Source organism: Ictidomys tridecemlineatus, chromosome 9, assembly GCF_052094955.1.
Source record: "Ictidomys tridecemlineatus isolate mIctTri1 chromosome 9, mIctTri1.hap1, whole genome shotgun sequence".
Lineage (NCBI taxonomy): Eukaryota > Metazoa > Chordata > Mammalia > Rodentia > Sciuridae > Ictidomys > Ictidomys tridecemlineatus.
In genome coordinates, this window is record NC_135485.1 from 110,876,297 (window position 1) to 110,896,192 (window position 19,896).

The following is a 19,896-nucleotide window of genomic DNA, read 5'->3' on the forward strand; positions in this document are numbered from 1 at the left end:
AGAAATGCTAAATTTATAATAAATGCAAAAATTTCAAAACATAATATTTGCTTATTTTGCTAATTTTCTGAATCTGTCCTCATGGTCACTCAATATTTCCATACAAAACAATAAAAACAAGGGAAAACCAATGCTCTAATAAAACATTTTACATCCAGAATTTATTTTTTAAAATATTTTTAGTTGTTGACGTACCTTTATTTTTAATTTATTTATATGTGGTGCTGAGGATCAAACCCAGTGCCTCACACATGCTAGGCAAGCACTCTGCCACTGAGCCACAACCCTAGCCCCTGGATTCAATTTTTTTAAAAAATAATATCATATAGTTACCAAGGAAAATAGAGACATTTCAAAATTATTTTACATTTGATAGAAATAATTGTACTTATTTTCTTGCATATTTTATTTTACAGTTTCAACTGCATGTATTTCAGTCACTTCTGGTTGTTATAACAAGATACAGACTGAGTAACTTCTAAATAATTGAAATTTTTTTCTCTCAATTCTGGAGACTGGAAATCCCAAATCAAGGTGCTAGCACATTAAAGTTTTGGTTAAGGTCTAATTCCTGTTTCACAGGTGGAAATCTTCTCTATGAATCTTCACAAAACAGAACATTCTCCAAGTTTGCTTATCAGGGCACCAATATAATTCACCAGGCCCTGCTATCATGACCCAATCAATTTTGAAGGTCCTACCCTCCTAATATTATCACATTGAGGGTGAAGAGTTCAACATTGGAATTTGGGGAGGGCACAATGTATAATATTTACGTGTTATTTAGTATTATGCTAATTCCCAGATACATTGAACTCATGCTGAATTAACATTTGATGGCTTCTCATATTCATGTTCTACCTCAAAAGATGAGGATGATAATAAGTTGTAATCTTTGAAGATTATTTTGTTTGCTCAATTCTCCTTTAAAGAAATGGCTGTAGTATACTTCTTCATACTTACATATAACACAGCAGCAATATTAAAGATCATATAAAAAGACAAAGGATAAATGTGATTAGAAGTTTATATGAAATGATAATATCAAAATGAGAAATAAACACTGATATACTACAGATGTGATCAGTTGCTTTAATTATTATTGATAATGATGACATTCTCTTACAGAACCCTAAGTGTTAAATCCTAGCCAATTACAGTGTCTGATTTCTGCACTAGATGTTAAGAGATCTTATTATATTGGTTATACACAGCAATGATAACCTCCTCTGCTATTATCTCATATCAGGTTTTTTGTTTTGTTTTGTTTTGTTTTTTGAGAGCAATAGATGCTGAAGAACAGAGCACCAGCCAAATGTGCACTTGTTGACTTCAATAATTCACAAATAAAACAGTCTGGTATTTTGTTGGCAGACAAAACAAATATTTCAAAGATGTGAATCTACTCTGAAGTCAGTTCCCAAACCACGAATGAGGTTATAATGAGTCAGTTTCTTAAAATATTTTTATTTAAAAAAATAATCCATAGTTGTTTTTTTTCCCCAAATTTTCAAGGCTTGTACTGGCATTTTTGCTAACAATAGTTCAACATCCTCTACTTTACATACAAATGAATCAGAAATATCTTTCCACATTTTGTACCTGAAATACAGCACACTATTCAATTTATACTTCCAAATCTTTACATTTTCCCATTAGAGAGGATAATAGGAATTGACATATCTGTAATTTTCTGGAGCTCTGTTTAGCACAACGATAGAGAAAGCAGATCATTGAATTTAATGTTCCAATATCATCTTTTACAAGTGCTCAATAAATGTTGTCAAGTAAATTTATCAAAGGGATTCTCTGATTAAAGTAAACAGATAAAATAAGACTTGTTATGTTTTGGATATGAGGTATCTCACAAAAGCTCATATGTTAGACAATGCAAGACTGTTCAGAGGTGAAATGATTCTATTATGACAGCAATAACCTAATAAGTAGATTAATCCATGCCATGGGTTAATAATTGAAAAGGACTAACTGGGTGGTGACTGTAGGCAAGTGGGGCATGGCTGCCGGAAGTAGGTTCTGCGGGCATGCCTTTGGGGATTATATTTTGTCCCTGGCTCCTCTGCTCTTTCTCACTCTGTTTCCCAGCTGTATGAGCTGAGCAGTTGCTCTCTGCCATACCCTTCTGCCAAGATAGTCTGCCTCACCTCAGTTCCACAGCAGTGGAGTTAGTTGAAGATGGAATGAACCTCTAAAATCATGAACCCAAAATAAACTTTTCCTCCTCTAAGTTGATCTTATCAGGTATTTTGGTCACAGCAATGAAAAGTTGAGGAACACAAGGTCCAAAGTCTGAAACATGCTAAAATAAAAGTTCACAAAAAAAAAAAAAAGGTTTTCCATTTGTCATACTCCTTGGAGAACTCAAAAAAAAAAAAAAAAGTCAGGAAAAATCTAAGGCACCAACCTGGACAAACATGAAGAAACTCATTGAGATTTAAATTTAAATCTATTTAAAGAAAATGAATGTGTTAGCTAGAGATGAGATGGTAAGAGGTCTGCCGTTATTTTGAGTATGTATCAATGTTGACAAGTTCTTCATCTTGTACATACCTTCCTAAAATTATTTGGACAGTATGTGAGACGAATTTGGACAGCTGTGCGAAGCTAGCAGGCAAAAGAAAAGTATTTGCTTATTTTTCCCATTAACATCTTTTCCCCTGAGGTCTACAATGTATGAGAGATACTGCATCTTTTGCCACAAGTTAAGTTCACTTTGGCTTTAATTTATGTTAAACTTTTATTTTTCTTACTAGGATATAAATTCCCAAGCTATAAGAGCAATCATTATGGAAGAATAATGCTATCTGCAAATATCAATAGATATAATGTTAATTCTAAATTTTCTCAATAGAGCAGAGGAAAAATAATTAACCTAGATTATACTATATAAACATATTATAGAAATTATTGTTTGGTAGTTGTTATTTTGATTTAAATTTTACTTTTAATGAATTTATATGAATTCAGTAAAATATTCTTTGATATTCTCAACAACAATTTTTGAAGGACTTTAATTCAAATTGAGTGAAATTTCTAAAATTAATAGAATTTAAAGTGGCATTGGAAAATATGATCAAATGATATACTGATTAATAAATATAAATAAGAAAAACTCTTTTCTTTCTGCCTTCAAACCAAGATTCCTCATACCTGACTGAGAATTCAACAGACAGGAAACTGACCTACTAAAAGAATATCACATAGCAACATATAGTTTAAAAATTGCTACAATTCTCTGTCATTCCCCATCAAAAAGCGCAATTTATTTCCCCATTTCTTGATTTAAGGTTTTTGTGTGTGTAATAGAGAGTTCACATAGCAGGCCTGAGTCTGCCTATTCATTACAGGCTGAATTGGGCTCCCCACAAATTTGTAAGTCTCAATCCCTAGCACCTTACAATGTAACCATATAGAGAGAGATGATCTTTAAAGAGGTGGTAAGTTAAAATGAGGCTCTTAGGATCAGGACTTGATCTGATGAGACTGGTGTCCTTATAAGAAGATGAAGAAAGGTCAGTTACACAGAGGAAAGGCCAAATGAGGACACAGCAAGAAGGTAGCCTTCTTCAAGCCAAGGAGAGTAGCCCCAGAAGAAAGCCCCAATGCCAACACCTTATCTTGGGTGCTACCCTCCAGAACTGTGACAAAACAGAGCTCTATTTTCTAAGCCACCTTAGACTGTGGTATTTTGTTATGGCAGCCTTCGTGTTACATACCACCCTTCCAAAGCCCTGCCTGCAGTGTTGGCTATTGGCCCTTGTCTAAATACTTGACCTGTAACTAGTGTCCTACAAAAAAAACCATTCCATAAAATGGTAAGACTGGTTCACTATTCCTCAAATGTTTATATAAACAATATGGTTTATGTTAAACACCAGATTTCTTTCTTGGAATTTGGAATTTTGGTAACCATTAGGTATAGAGATCCCACATGATCAGCCCACAATAAAAGCCTCTGTTGCCAAGTTTCTAATGGGCTTTACTGAACTGAAACTCCACATGTATCTTGCTGTATTTTCACTGCAGGGAGATGAGCTTGTATAGTCTATGTGGAGTTCTGTGTTTTTACAAATATTTGTGGAAGTAGACCTGGGGACCCCTGGCATAATTACCTAACCAAATCAAGAATGTGGAAGTAAAGCTGGTATTGCTGACCCTAGTCATAAATGGCCTGAAACTTCTACTTTTTCTTTTCTTAAAAAACAGTCACTGTAGAGGAAGTCAGCTACCATGTAACAACTCCATTCTCAAAAGATTATACTGGGAGGAAACTCAAGCTAGTTCCTGGAGAAGAGGAGGATGAAAAAAGGGATTGCAAAGGAAGGACAGGCCAACAGGCTTTCAGGGGTTCCAGTCATATAGGCAGGTATTGGATTTGTGAATAAAGGGGTGATCTTCATCATCTACCTTACTTAAGCCTTCAGTTTACTTAAATATGCATATTATAGATAATAGATCCCCCTTAACTTCTATTCCCATTATAGAACATATTGATGACATTTTTATTTAAAATTACTTTCATAACTGCTATGTTTTGAAATTCCCCTCCAAAACTCATATTAAAATTCAGTTGCCACTGTGATGATAATAAGAGAGAGAATCCTCAAGAGATGATTAGACCACAAGGGCTTTGCTTTCACGAGTAGAGTAAGATCAACATGGTGGGAATGGGTTCCTAACAAAAAGGTTGAGTTCAGTCCCATTTCCTCTCTCTTTCCCATCTACTCACTTACTTGTCCATGTTATGATGCAGCAAGGAGACCCTCACCAGTAGCTTGCACCACACCCTTAGGTTTTCTAGCCTCCATAACTATGGTATAAATAAAATTCTGTTGTTTATAATTCATCCAGTATGCGATGTGCTGTTACAACAGCAGACAATTGACCAAGACTTAATTTCAACTGATCCTTTAAAATAACCATAATGTGAATTTATATTAAAAATTCATCATCTGTTCCTTGAAAAATTTTACCTAATCATTTTGTCAACTAAGTACCAATGAATCACATTTTTCTCCTATAATTATTGATCTATCAGAAACTGCCTCAAATGACTTCATGTCTAGCTTTACCTGTGTGCTTTTCAGTTATTTAATAGAGAAAATAGATTATAAAATGAGTATTAATTTGGGGATTGAATATTAGCCTAAGCAAAGTCAATATCCTCTACCATATCACATTTAATCTTTCTGTTTTATTACCATAATAAAAACCAGTCAAATAAAAAAAAACTTCATTAGTGTTTATACCATGATATTTAGTTATTTATGATACCATAAAGATAATTTATAGAGTGAAACTTGGGAAATATAGAGAACAATATAACTAGAATCATCTTTCATTTTGTCTTTTCAGTATATGCTATGTATGACCTATCCTATGTATTAATACATTCCACTAGCTCAACATTCAAAATGTGTTCAATATTCAACCAATTCTTACCCCTTCAATTTTACCACTCCAATTTAAGCCACCCTAATCCCTAAACTATAGGAACCTTGATTTCCTTCTTTTATAATGTCCTTCAGATATCTTCATAAAAGCCAAGTAAAAGTTTTAAAATAAAATCTGATTATTCTATTGTTTTTTTTTTTCTGAAAATGCTCCAGTGGTTTTCTGTTCCATGCAAAGTAAGATACTGAGTCTAACACAGCATACAATACCTTTCCTAATAAGGTTTCTCTACGGCCTAATCTCTTAAACTACCTGTTCTCTCATTTGCTCTTCTCCACTCAGAATGCCAATTCTGAATACGTAAACTGTTCTTTCCTCAAAACTTTTGCCTCTTAACCTGGAAGCATGAGTGGCTTTCTCCCTTTTTATTATTATGGTCTCAACCAAAATGTCCCCTACTCAAAACAGGCCTTCCTTGAACGTCCTTGTTGAAACAGCAACACACTCCAGTGCTACTTTCTATCCTGCAAATCCTGCATTATTTTTCATTTTAATATTTACCCTACCTGAAGTGTTGTATATTTATTTATTTGTTGTTTATTTCTTCTCACTAGAACCCAAACACCATTAATGTTTGTACTTATAATGTCTGCTTTGATGTCTTAGAAAATCATCAAGCAAATGGTAAGTATTCAATAAACTGCTCCACCAACAAATCAGTGAAGGAATAGGTGGACTAGTCAAAAAGTGACTAGAAATGCAGAAATACACCACAGTGGGCTGAAAAGGTGATTTCTAAAACTAAAAGAGACTATTAAATCTAACATATAAAAAGCAACAACAATAAGATACAATACATCTTGCACTGTACACCAAGCAGAGTCAGATTTGTGTGGGAGCACACAAATCTAACACTGCTTGGTGTACAGTGGAAGATGCTGTGAAGGTCACACCACAATTTTTGACCCCTCTCTTCTAGAGTCTCCAAAGGTGCTCTTTTCACTCCTGATATTGATACACAAGATAAATGGAAGCTACTCACTATATTGACGTTATAGCAAAAGAGAAAAATATCAACAGTGCTTTGTTTACAGTGAGTTTCCCCCCAGTATTTTTAAAAAATTGAGTAATATTCTTTTAGCGAAAGTCATGCATTTAGGAGTTACCAGGTTATCCTACTATGGAGGTTTGGAGAATTAAAGAAAAGTTTACTATGGTGTGTTTCTGATAAAATGATACCCTATGCCCTTATTGTCATTTTGGTTGTCTTTTTTCCAACTAATGTTTTACTACACTTATTAGTTATTCATAAAGACAGTTCATTTACTTTTTCCTTCAAAATTAATAAACATTTCTATTAATTAGTTTTCATAAGAACCTGATATATAAGCTCAACTGAATAGCCAAAGTTACAAAATAAATAGCACGACTTGTGAAAATTAATTTTTTGGGGAAGAGTACTAGAAATTGAATTATAGGGTATTCTACCATAACCTACATCCCCAGTCCTTTTTTATTTTGTGACAGGGTCTTGCTAAGTCGCTTAGGGCCTTGTTAAGTTGTTGAGACCAGCCCCAACTTTTGATCCTTCTGCCTTAGCCTCCTGGTTACTGGGATTACAAGTGTACACCACTGTGCCCAGCTACAAATGAATATTGAATAGTGTAAACCCATACCAAAAATTATAACTCAATGCGGAAAAATTAAAGGAATTTCCTCTAAAACCGGGAATGAGACAATGGTCTCTACTCTCAACACTCTTTTTAAATTTAGCACTGGAAACTTTAGCCTGAAAAAGAAATAAAAGAAATAAAAAGGAAAGGAGCAAGTGGAATTATCTCTGTTTGCTGATGATCTGATTCTATACTGAAAAATTCCTCAAGACTCCCCCAAAGTATCTCTTAGAACTGATAAACCAGTCTTCCAATGTAGCAGGATACAAAACTAACATATAAAAACCAATAACTTTTCTATATAGTGAATCTGCTGGGGCAGAAATGAGAAAAACAGTTGCATTCATAATGGAAGGAAGAAAGGAGGGAGGGAGGGAGGGAGGGAAGGAAGGAAGGAGGGAGGGAAGGAAGGAAGGAGGGAGGGAGGGAGGGAGGAAGGGAAGGAGGGAGGGAGGGAGGGAAGGAAGGAAGGAAACAACTCCTAGGAATAAATCTACCCAAGAAGGTAAAGATATCTACAATGAAAATTATACAACACTGAAGAAACTGAAAAAGACCCTGGAAGACGGAGAGACCTCCAATGTTGCTCATTAGGCAGATTTCCTATCCAATATTTCATTTAATATCCAGGGTCAAGAAGGCACAGCCATCGTGGTGGTGCATGCCTAGATTCCCAGTGGCTTGGGAGGCTGAGGCAGGCAAGCCAGCCGTAGCAAAAGTGAGGCTTTTATTTATTTTATTTTATTTTATTTAGGGACTCTGTCTCTAAATAAAATACAAAATAGGGCTGGGGATGTGGCTGTGTGCCCTTGAATTCCATCCTCAGTAACCCCCCGACTCTCAGAAAAAGAATGAAGGCACAAACATTAGTGGGATAGTATTTATTAGGTTTTTAAAAATAACGATCTTTTTTAAAATTGAAAATGGTATGGTTAAAATTAATTTAGCCTGAAATGTCATTCTACAGATAAAGTGTAAAGTAAAGCATTCATCATGATAAATGTTTAAACCAAAATGAGATATCTTCCTTCAATGGTTCTGAATTTCCAAAATGAACCATGGAAATGGAGGGAACACCTTTTTATTAGTAGACTAGTTTTCCCAGAAGAAAAGGGAAAATCAAGTCCTTCAATCAGTCACCAACACTTATCTTTCAGACGTTTTAGTCTTCCAATATCAGAGTGGATGGTAATGGGTTGCTGCACATACTTTATTGTAGGAGGCTAAGGAATATCCCTCACCCATGCAACATTCATGGAGAAAAATATAACACTTTGTTTTCTAGTTATCGTATTAGTCAAGTATCATAATCTTAGAGAGAATTTTAGTCACATAGGAATTATAACATTATATTTTTTTCTTGGTATGTTTATAAGAAAAATTACGTTTTCCATGGTTTCAATGATTTTTCAACAGATTTTTGAAATTTATGATACAGACTGCTAAGTACTTCTAAAGATATTTTCAATACCTCTTCCCTTTACATAAAGATAAATAAATATTCCATTACTCATTTACATAGTGAAAATTTATAAATTAAAGATAAAAGAAGAAAATGCTGGAGTTTTATTTCATAATTTTGAAATTTAAATTTTATATACTTTTAGGTACTAATGACATCATTTTACAAGTGATAAAAAAATTTTTAAAAATATAAATATTCTTTTCACAAAAAAGTAATTTAAGAAAGACTACATTAGCATCGAATGTCAATATTACATATTATAAGCACTTGAAAGTTTTAATTGCTTATGAAACCACTTAAACACATTAACTTAGAAACAATATTGATCTCTTAGAACCAGTTAAAGAATCTAAGTAGAATAATTATATTTATATTAGCATTATGTCAGCAGATTCTGGAACATACTTGACCTACTTTTTTACCTTTGTTAAAAAATACATTAATTTTTGAGGACTGCAGTCATTATCAATATATTAAAAAGAGAAAATGGTTTCTGGTGAAGCTTTCAGAGTTCAAATAAAGTCTTGTTAAAGATTTGTTTCTTCTATAAATTTCATCCCACATGCCATATAAAATGGAAATATCAAGTCATGCTAAACTTTGAAGCATTAGTATTATGTTCTCATTTTAATATAAAATAACAAAGGAAATATTTCTCAATAAATAATGGAATCAAATATTATTCTGCATGTAACCATTCTTTTGATACAGAAATTAGCTTTTAACAATTATTTCTTTATTATTAAGCAAATAAAGCATCCATAAGGGGAAAACTAAACATCCTCAATGGAATTCATGACCTCTTATAATTTTCAACAATATAGAAATACTGAGTATAAGACATCTGTAATTAGGCATAAGCAAGATGAAGTTCCTCATGGTTTGGATGTGAGATGTTCCCCAATACTTCATGTGTGAGACAGTGCAAGATGATTTAGAAGAGAAATGATTGGGTTAACCCAATCAGTGAGTTAATTCCCTGAAGGGATTATCTGAGTGATAACTGAAGGCAGTTAGGGTGTGGATGGAGGAGGTGGGTTGGGGGCATACCTTTGGGTTATGAATTTTCTATCTGGGGAGCAGAATATCTCTCCCTCTGCTTCTTGATCATCCTGAAAGCCCATTCCTTTCACCATACTCTTCTGCCATGATGTTCAGCCTCACCTCCAACCCCAGGGAATGGAGCCCACTTTCTATGAACTGAAACCTTAGAAACCATGAGCCCTCAAATAAACTTTTCCTGCTCTATAATTATTCTTGTCAGGTCTTTTAGTCACAGCAGTGAAAAAGCTGACTAAAACAAACTTCAATAGCATAGAGTTTTGACATGAACAAGGAAAAATATCTCATAACAACAACACTTTTATGACAAATCATGAAAATCATGAGTCTCAAAAGCATGAACTGCTGTTTTAAACCAAATTATATAGAAAGCAATTCAGGTGTCTATATCATTCCAATTTTATCAGTTTTTTCCTCAGACTCTTAAGAATTGCCTTTATTTATAATAATTCTAATTATATTCACTTTTCTTGGTACAAATATAAAATAGTTGATCTTCAAGCTTTGGCTGAAAGTGAAACACCTGTTCTTAAATGGGGAAATAACATACTTCATGTTTGTAATGTACTCATAGCATCTCTACTCATAGCATTTAAATATTTATTTGCATATTTGCTTAAATACTTAATAAATATAACGTATTTCAGAGAATGAGTCCATATTTCAAATCTTTATGTTGACTTTTATTTTGTAATGATTACATCATTACTTTTTGGTGATCTAGTATTGCTAACAAAAATGTAACTGCTGATAAGGCTTAAATAATTCATTCTAAACCTTTAACTTGAAGTAGTATAAACAACAGACGTGAAACTCCTAAATCACATGCATCGAAGATTATGATAAAATCCCTGTATCTTAGATGTAGGGCAAACAACTGTTCCACAAAGTAGTTAACTACCTTTACCTTCAGCTAGCAATAAAATAACAATGGAGAGAAAAAACAATGGTTTAAATATTTGAAATCATGCTCTTACAGATTAAAGCAGCTTACCTTGCTTCCTATGCATCAAGTATCTAAACTATTTTTTAACCTAAAAATATGAAAAAAATTCCTTTCTGGTTATTTCTTTACCTTGAAAGGCACTGGCTCTTCAGTGAGTGGACTAACAGGAAGTGAAGTGATGCTGCTTGCTGGGCTCATGTCTGCACTCTGTGAAGAAAGAAAAACTACAATGAACGGGGGCCTTTCTGGAGTCATTCTTGCCACTCATACCTTAGAATCCAATGCTTCTTGTTATAAGAAACAGATAAATAAATAAGAACATATAAGAATCCAAATCATGATTATTTAATCATTGCTCATATAGAAATAGTTATCTGGGAAATTAATCAAACTATCGTTCTTCATGGATCTTTTAAGTGTATTTCATTAAATATAATGGCTACCAAATGCATCTCATAAATACAAAGATATTTAGCATTATCTTTGCTGAATGCATAGATTTGCATTTTCTTTTAAAAATTAATCTGTATCTGTAATGACCTATTACATTGCTATTAAGAAGTTCCTATATTTATAGTTTCTGGTATTCCAAAAGCTCTCTTACATTTTTCTAGATAAAAAAATAAATACAAATCATGTAATCAAATATAAGAGAATGATAGGAATGTTGTTAACACTGTCCTAATCCTTTGAAAATATAATCCATTAAAACTTCTTAAATAAGGGCTGGGGTTGTGGCTCAGTGGTAGAGCGCTTGCCTAGCTGGGTTTGATCCTCCACACCATATAAAAATAAATAAATTAAAACAAAGGTATTTTTTAAAAAATTCTTAAATAAAAGATTAACCTTTAAAAAGACATGGCCTTAGAAGTTCATTATTAATTTAATTTACAAAAAGGAAGAAAAAAGATACTAATAATAGGCAGCAACAGAAGATACTTCATTATATTCTTAACACATTCTCTCAGGATATTTTCCACTCAAGTAGATAAGCAAATAAAAATTTGAAAATAATGTATGCTCATATTTTTCTACTTGGTTTCAAATATACATGCACACAAATACAGAAAAAAATTTCAATGAAGTTTAAATAAAGAATTAATCTTGACTCAGATAAGAGAACAAGTTTGCCTACATGGTACAATTGCTACACATTCATAGTGTCTATTCAAACATTATTTCAATTCTTTTGATTAAAATGTACAATAAACTGAACATATTTTAGATAGCCATTAAGAGTACTTTAGATTTACTATTCCAGAAATCATGAATAAGAACTCTGAAATAGGAATGAACATATTCAGTATAATTTTCACATAATATATTGCAACTATTTTAGAAATTGATATAAGGCTACGTATTTAAAATGTTGGTAGGAGAACTCTGGTAAAATCTGAACAATACTTTTAATCTACTAAAAGTAGAAAATACATGTAGCAAATACTTGAATGAATTGCTCATTCTCTTTTATTTCTAAATTTATCTAGAGATTCCAGGATATTTAACTGATAAAAATTAGGAAATATTATCAATTATTGCCTGTCACTATCTGATTACATGACACAAGAGAGAAGTAAAGCTTTTCTAATCAACCAAGCTATTGGAGGATTCTAATAGAAGAAATGAATGAAACGTTTTGCAGAAATAGAAAAAAATTATAAGCAAGACTCCTTGAGCTGCTTTTGTCAGTGTGGGATTTCGCATGAGATTTTAAGCAAGTGACAGAAAAGATTATACATAGATGAATTATCTGATATTGAGTCATAAAATTGATAGTCTGCATAACCTACTAATAAATCATCACTTAAAAATGTATATTCAGGAGACAGTGGTAACATTCAGTTTTGGAAATTCAAAAGCCTGGATCATACTCTTGCAGATGAAAGTTTTTGAACTCCCACAAGACAATGAGCTTAAAATCAAGCTCTATAGCAAACTTTCTCAAGGGCAGAGGTCTCCTACAAATTCCTGGAAATAAATGTGTATAATTCTAAGGAATTTTGGAAAACAGATTCCAAGCTACATTGCCTCACATAACACTGATTATTTGAATGTCATTCTTAAAGAAAATTTTGTTCTGGCTTTTACTGTCAAATCCATTTTATAGTAAGTGTTACATTTTAGTTCTGTTGCTCTAAGGAAATCTTGAGATAAATGTTTTGAAAAACAAATCAATCTACATGACAACATTTGATATACTGCACTAAATTATCGAGTTGAGAAAACATAAAAAAAATCAGAAGTATCTTCATTTATTATTGTTTCTCCATTTCCTTTTCAGTGTTCTATAATTTATGTGTCATTCCACTATGTTTATGCTTTTTTAGATAGAATTACAGTAAACACTTGAAGATAAGTCTTTTCTGTACTTCATATTTTAATCCATTTGCCCTTTCCTTTGAAGATAGTAATATTTATGCAAGTGTCTACCAAAATATACATTAATGGCAGTTGTGGTGACTGTGCCTATAATTCCAGATACTTTGGTGAGAAGGGAGGATCCAAGTTCAAGACAGCCTTGTAAACTTGTAATCTGTCTCTAAATAAAATAAAAAGATCTGTTGTAGCTCAGTGGTAAAGCATCCCTGAGTTCACATATAGAATATATATAATAGACATTATATATATGAAATCCTTTTGTAAGTTACTTTTTGAGTTTTCAAAAGGTAGCAATATATGTTAATTCACAATTTTCTTAATAAAATAATGCTAAATTATGGCTTCATATACTCTTTTTATATTTCGGAGACTCTGGGAATGATTGGTGGACAACAAAGTGAAAGTGAATCCCAACACACTTGGGCTTTGATATCCACTGAAGACTGCATTAGACATTTTTGTATAAGAAGCCTATCCCAAATCTAAGAAGTGTCCTGGGCCTGGCTGGTTCTATATCCAACAGATAAACTGCTTCTTTCTGATGCTAAAGTGAATAAATAATATGAACCTAATATTTTTCTACCCTTAAAGTATTCTTCCACTCAAATTAGCAGACTTCGTTTCTATCTCATGTCATCAACAATATTTTATTTTTCTCTGAATTGAGCTTCATGTTACCTATGTTCTTTAAGTTCAATAATAAAATCTAGACAGATATTTACTTTTGAACATTTTGTACATGTTCTGGTGAATATCATCCTCTTCTCAATGCATGTTGTGCTCTAGAATTCTCTTTACTTGACTAATTTTAGAGAAACTACTTACTACTTTGTTACTGCTGTTTCAGAACATGAATCTTCTATGCCATGGTTTGTATAGGTGTCATCCATAGACACATGTGTTAAAGGCTTGGTCCCCAGACTGGGGCACTACTATTGGGAAGTGATGGATAGAGGTGGGGCCTCCTTGGAAGGGGATATTGAGAACTAGCCATTCTTCTTTCTCTTTTACTCCCCAGCCATCATGTGGTAAGCAACTTCTATGACCACACACTATCACCACTCCAAACAAATGGGTCAAATAACTATGGACTGAGACCTCCAAAACTGTGAGCCAAAATAAACCTTTCCTCTTTTTAAGTTGGTTGTCAGGCCTTTCTTTAAAGAAACAGAAAGCTGACTAAACACCCTAATTCACAAGTAGTCTCACGTCTGTCATCTCAAAGTCTGGTTCTTTTTAACTATTTGCTTATCTTTGTCCTTGAGGGAAAATAGAAAGCAAGAAGAAATAGAAAATGCTATTTTAAATAAAATGCCAAGAGATGGGGAGGGGATATTACTCTGTTCAACAGATTGCTCCATGGAATTAATTATAGTGGAAGTACAAAGATGATCTACAATCACCACACCACGTATTAAACTGTGCCACACAATGAGAGCAAATACCAAGGGTCTTAAATGAAAGTGACACCAGACTAGAGAAAAACAACAGCAGGACCCACTATAATTTCTCCCAGCTCCTATGAGACAACTTCTATAAATGTACAGAAGAATTAATGATGATTTATCCAGAGGCAGGATATAAGAGATAAGTTATCTCACTGAAATCCTCACATTAAAGTATCATTTTATGTACTCTGACTACCAACCTAGTACCTACTCTATCACCACTGCAGCCAGAACTACCATAGTCATCACTGTTGATGGGGGAAAAGTGTATGAGTTATAAGAACAAAAAGTGAACAAGAATAAACAGGCAAATCATAATTGTCAGTCTCCCTCAGATAAATAATAACTATGAAAGAAAATATTTTATTATAATAGTGGTTTCTTTCCCAAGTGAAATTTCAGATGATACTTTGGGAAAATGGAATATCACCAGAGATTTGGGTGTTCAGTTAGAAATTTGATCATATCTACTGATACCGCTTTATGGACAAGTGGCAAAGTACACAGTCCAGGGCCCTGGCACTTAGTGCATGTTGCTTAAAGTATCAGGAAAATTGAAGGGTAAGACTCACTATTAACAGTTACTAAATCAGAAAAGAACATGGAAATTTTGAGCATTACATACCTTAACTTTCACTATTATATTTATTATTGATTCAAATTTGTACTTAGTTTAGTAATATTGAGAGACACAATTATTATTCCCTTAGACATGAAGAGATGAAGAACACTCAGATGATTTACAAATGGTCCATCACTTGTACTTATAATGTTCTGACTATGAAATTTCAAAATCAGCTATTTATATAATAATGATAAAATTTTTAATTTAAATTTAGTTTCAAATATTCTTAAATCACAAATGAGGAAGTTATATCTGTGAGAATGAGAGAAATTTTTCACAAGCATTTGGCAATATATTATGAGGCATATTATGTTTTTTTTTCTCTGATTATGGGTAAATACATAAATTTATTTAATAAAAAGTTCTTTATTAACTTGGATCTTGGTATCTTCTAACAAAGGAACAGAGATCCTCAGTGAAATGGCTGACTCCAGCCAGAAATGGGGCATGGGATGTACAAGATGATTCTGAAGTTTATTGGCTTGCTAGAAAGTAAGAGAGTGCTCACAAAACAGGTAAGAATATGCCAAAGAGAAAAGCCAACATTAACAGTGCTCCCAAATGCCAGAGTTGAAATGATATGAACAAAAAAATAAATAACATAGTATTAGAGAACAACTTGAAAGTATTTTTTTAAATTCATGAATTCACACAAAAATAAATAAGAAAATCAAATAAATAATTGAGAGAAGGGACAATTCCTCTTATGGGAAAATTTCAAAAATTTATCTAGACACTCTCTCTCTTCTATAGATGGAACTTAACATTCCTTCCTCACACTTGACCTTTGGTGACTAATTCCAAAGAGCAAAATATAAAGGGAGAAAGGTAACTTTATACTGGAGAAACCTGGCAAACCTGTCTTAGACATGGGGCTCTAGTTAGCATCATGTTGACAGCATATACCTTGATAATGTTCTAAAAGGGGTACTCTATATCTGTGCTCTTTCTTTCCAAAACCAGAAACTCCACTCCTCTTATGAGAAAAACATCAGACAACCCAAGTTGAGAGATGTCCTACAGCAATCTTGACCAGCACTACTCAATATCGTCAAAGCCATCAAGAAAAAGGAAATTCTGAGGACCTTTTACAGACCACATTACTTGACAACCTTGTTACAAGACAACCAAATATAATATAGTATCATGGATGGAAATTTGGAATAACAAGAGGCACATTAGGGGAAATGGGTGGAATCTGAATAAACTATCTAATTTAGTTAAAAGTAACTCATCCTTATTGGTTTCTTAAGCAATCTACTCTGCTTAGTTAGGATAACAATAGAGGAAAATTGGTAATGAATATATAAGAGTTCTCTATACTTCCTCTGCAACTTTTTTGTAATTCTAAAACTATTCTAAGATTAAAACTTAAAAACACTTAGCAATATAACTGAGTTACTCAGGGTTATAATACATGATAGTCATTATACTCTTAGCTTCTAGGCTTTTATCGGAGTTCTTATAACTTTCATAAACACAAATTTTGACAGATCATTTTATCAGGATGCACAATATCCTCCACCAAGGAAACTTAATTATCCAAAGATCTCAGAAGTTGATGCTAAATTGTTTTGCATGCTTTTATGTTCCATGTGGACGTGTTGAAGGAAAGCTTCAGCCATATAACATGATCTATTTGTTTGGGTCCTCTTAAGTTGCTTGGTAGAGTGAGTCTGCATTATTAATATTTACTGGAAGCTATAATTCCATAGTATAGATTCATTAATTATGTTGTCCATGAAAGCATAATTAATGAATCTGTCTTATGGGATTAAAGCCTGTTTAAAAGAATATTTGAAGTAAAGCATGATCAATTGGACTAAAATTCTTTGGGTACATAAACAGATCTGAACATAAGTGAAATATTTTATTTTTTTAAGCCATCAGGTTAAATTTTATAATTCTTTAGGTCTAACAATTTAAGGCTTACCCTAAAACCTAACTTAAGAGTGTATTAAAACAGTCCTAAAATTTTATAGAAATATACACACACATTGAAATGTATTGCTGCTATAATAATGTTATTCTTATGTAAAGTATGTAGGTAATTTTTATTTGTGTTATATTGATGAAATACTCTTCTTAATATTTTTATTTTTACACAAGAAAATTCATTTATTCATACAGCTGTTCAACAAGTATTGAGTATACTTAGGCTTCCATATGCTTAGATTTTAAGTTTTGCTATGATTCGCCCTGCTGGGAAGATGTGATCAGGCTTGCTGTAGACCTAAAGACTTAGTAAGAAAAGGAATATAGAATATCTAATTGTGATACAGAAAAACATTTTTCTATATAAACAGTATAATCAGTTCTAAAATGTGCTTTTTATCAGTCTTATACACCAGGGGCCAGGAGCCAACATACCTGGATTCCTCCCATCTAAGTGTCAACCACTGACCATCAGGCAAAACTCTATGAGGAACTATGAGAACCATGGGAAGCTGATTCTACTCATTTCATCCCTCAAGTGGTAGGTGTCCGATGCCTACCTGTTTGGTAGCAGCAAACCACACTGAGAATATCAGAAAATTGAGTTAAGTCCTATAATCAGGAGCAATTCTTTGTGTCTAGGCCTATTTCAACAATGCTTTCCCTTCCAGTTACATCTTCTACTGGCTCCACTTTTTCCAAATGAAAATCAGGCATTTTCTTTATAACATCCTCTTATAGTTGTTATCTGCTATTTTTTTTCTATCTATCACATAATTTATTTTAGCAACAGTTTTGTTTTCATGGGGGTGTGATTTTACCCAAACTCTCAGTTCATGTGTTTTGAGAAATAACTAGGCACTTATAATAAATAGCTAGCCAATGTTTCCTACTAGACATACACACAAAAGGCACAAGAGACAAATTATTTAAAATTATTTAAATGAAGCTCAAATCTGAGAATTCTGTTGGAATTTTTAGAAAGGAAAGCTTCCATTCAATTAATGATGCTGAGGTCATAAAAATGTGTTTTTCTCTGAATTTCAGAGGCCACCAAGTGGATGGAACATCCCTAGGAATAAATCCAACAAAGGGCCAGTAAATCCAGGAAATGGAGAAATAGAATAAAAGTCTAAGGACATATAAGACATAGTGATGGTCCAGTTCTGTTTTGCTCACTAAAACAGTGTGGCTAAGATTTGAGCATCTTTTCCAATCCAGAAATAAGCACTATAGCTGGAAAGTTGCTAGTTACAGAATGAACAGTTTCACATTGGCCGACATAGTGGATCAGAGAAAGCCATGATATTACTCTATTCTAGAATAGGAAGGTAACAATATTTATGTGATAGAAAGATGATTTAAAAAATCATTTTCTAAATTTTTTGGGACTCATTTTCTAATTAGTTGGTCATGAGATTGAGTGGAAAAAAATGCCTGTATATAAAGCATACTTATTTTTTTAAAACATTTTTAGTTGTAGATGGACACATTACCTTTATTTTATTTATTATTATGTGGGGGTGAGGATTGAATCCAGTGAGTCACACATCCTAGGCAAGTGCTCCACCCCAGCCCCTTTGCTATTTTTTATTAAATACATTTTTAAACTTAGTTTTGACTAGTTAACATATTCACATAGTAAAAAATTCAAAAGATACATCTTTTTGCAAAAAATAGTCTGTTTTTCATGAGTAGTTCCTAGCAATGCTGAGCCAACAAATTTTACTTTTTAACCTTCCACAGAAATTACATGCATAAAATAAAAACACACACACACAATTGTTTTTTTCTCATTCACACATATATGAAAAAAATATATATATAAGGAATATATATATTCTAGAAATATATATATTTTAGGAATATATATATATATTAGGAATATATATATTTTAGGAATATATATATATATATATATGTATATACCCACATATGATAGCATAACTATACAAATAGTCCTTAAGCTTGCTTTTTTGAAATTTTTTATTTTTTAGGATTATGTATGTATGTATGTGTGTGAGTGTATATATATATATATATTTTTTTTTAGGATAGCATGCTATACAAAGTGTACTTAAGCTTACCTTTTTGAAATTTTTATTTACTTCTCTATATTGAGTTTCTTGATTTCATTTTAGGGCTATCTCATAATGTATTTAACTGGCATTACATTCCCACTTCTGCTATTATAAACATAGTTAAAATTAATAAAACTTAAATAATATTAGGGGCTGGGGCTGGGACTCAGTGGTAGATCACTTGCCTAGGATGTGTGAGGCACTGGGTGCGATTGTCAGTACTGCATATAAATAAATGAATAAAATAAAGGTAAATCAACATCTAAGAATTATTTTTTAAAATAAGTAATATTAAACTATGCACATATTTATCTATAACATAACTTTTGTATATGGAATCATTGGTCTAAAAGATACATTCAGTTGTAATTTTCAGGGATATTAAAAATTGTCCTGCATAGAGATTCTATCAATTTACACAGTGACGTAAGACTTAGGAGTAAATATTCTTCCACTATCTCATCATGTATTCTCCACCTGAAAAAAACATTTAGTATAGGAGGTAGGGTTGTGGCTCAGTGGTAGAGCACTTGTCTAGCATGTGTGAGGCACTGGGTTCGATCCTCAGCACCACATAAAAATGAATAAAATAAAATAAAGGCATTTTGTTCATCTACAATTAAAAATATTTTTTAAAAGCATTTAGTACAGACGTACAAGATGGTAGTTTTATTTGATGATAATCTTCCTAAAACCACAGAGAAAAACGTAAATAATTTTTAAAATTAACTTTCTGTTTATCAATAATACTAGAGGGGAGAGATACACTATCCTACAAGAGGACTTGAGTCAGTTTTGTTCTTATCTCTACTCTGATCATGTGGTACAGTTACAGTGAATCATCTCTTTATTGTTCTGTGACTAAATCAA

General features: G+C 32.7%; 1 protein-coding gene across 3 annotated transcripts in view; it reads right to left on the bottom strand.

Moving 5' to 3' along the window:
* The window catches only part of Ccser1 (coiled-coil serine rich protein 1), a 1,159,332-nt gene that overhangs the window by 692,963 nt on the left and 446,473 nt on the right, over positions 1 to 19,896 (bottom strand). For all 3 annotated transcript variants that reach the window (XM_078021918.1, XM_078021919.1, XM_021734708.3), the window contains exon 7: positions 10,688 to 10,765. In XM_078021918.1, the coding sequence (XP_077878044.1) occupies positions 10,688 to 10,765 (78 nt within the window). The remainder of the gene's footprint in view (positions 1 to 10,687; positions 10,766 to 19,896) is intronic.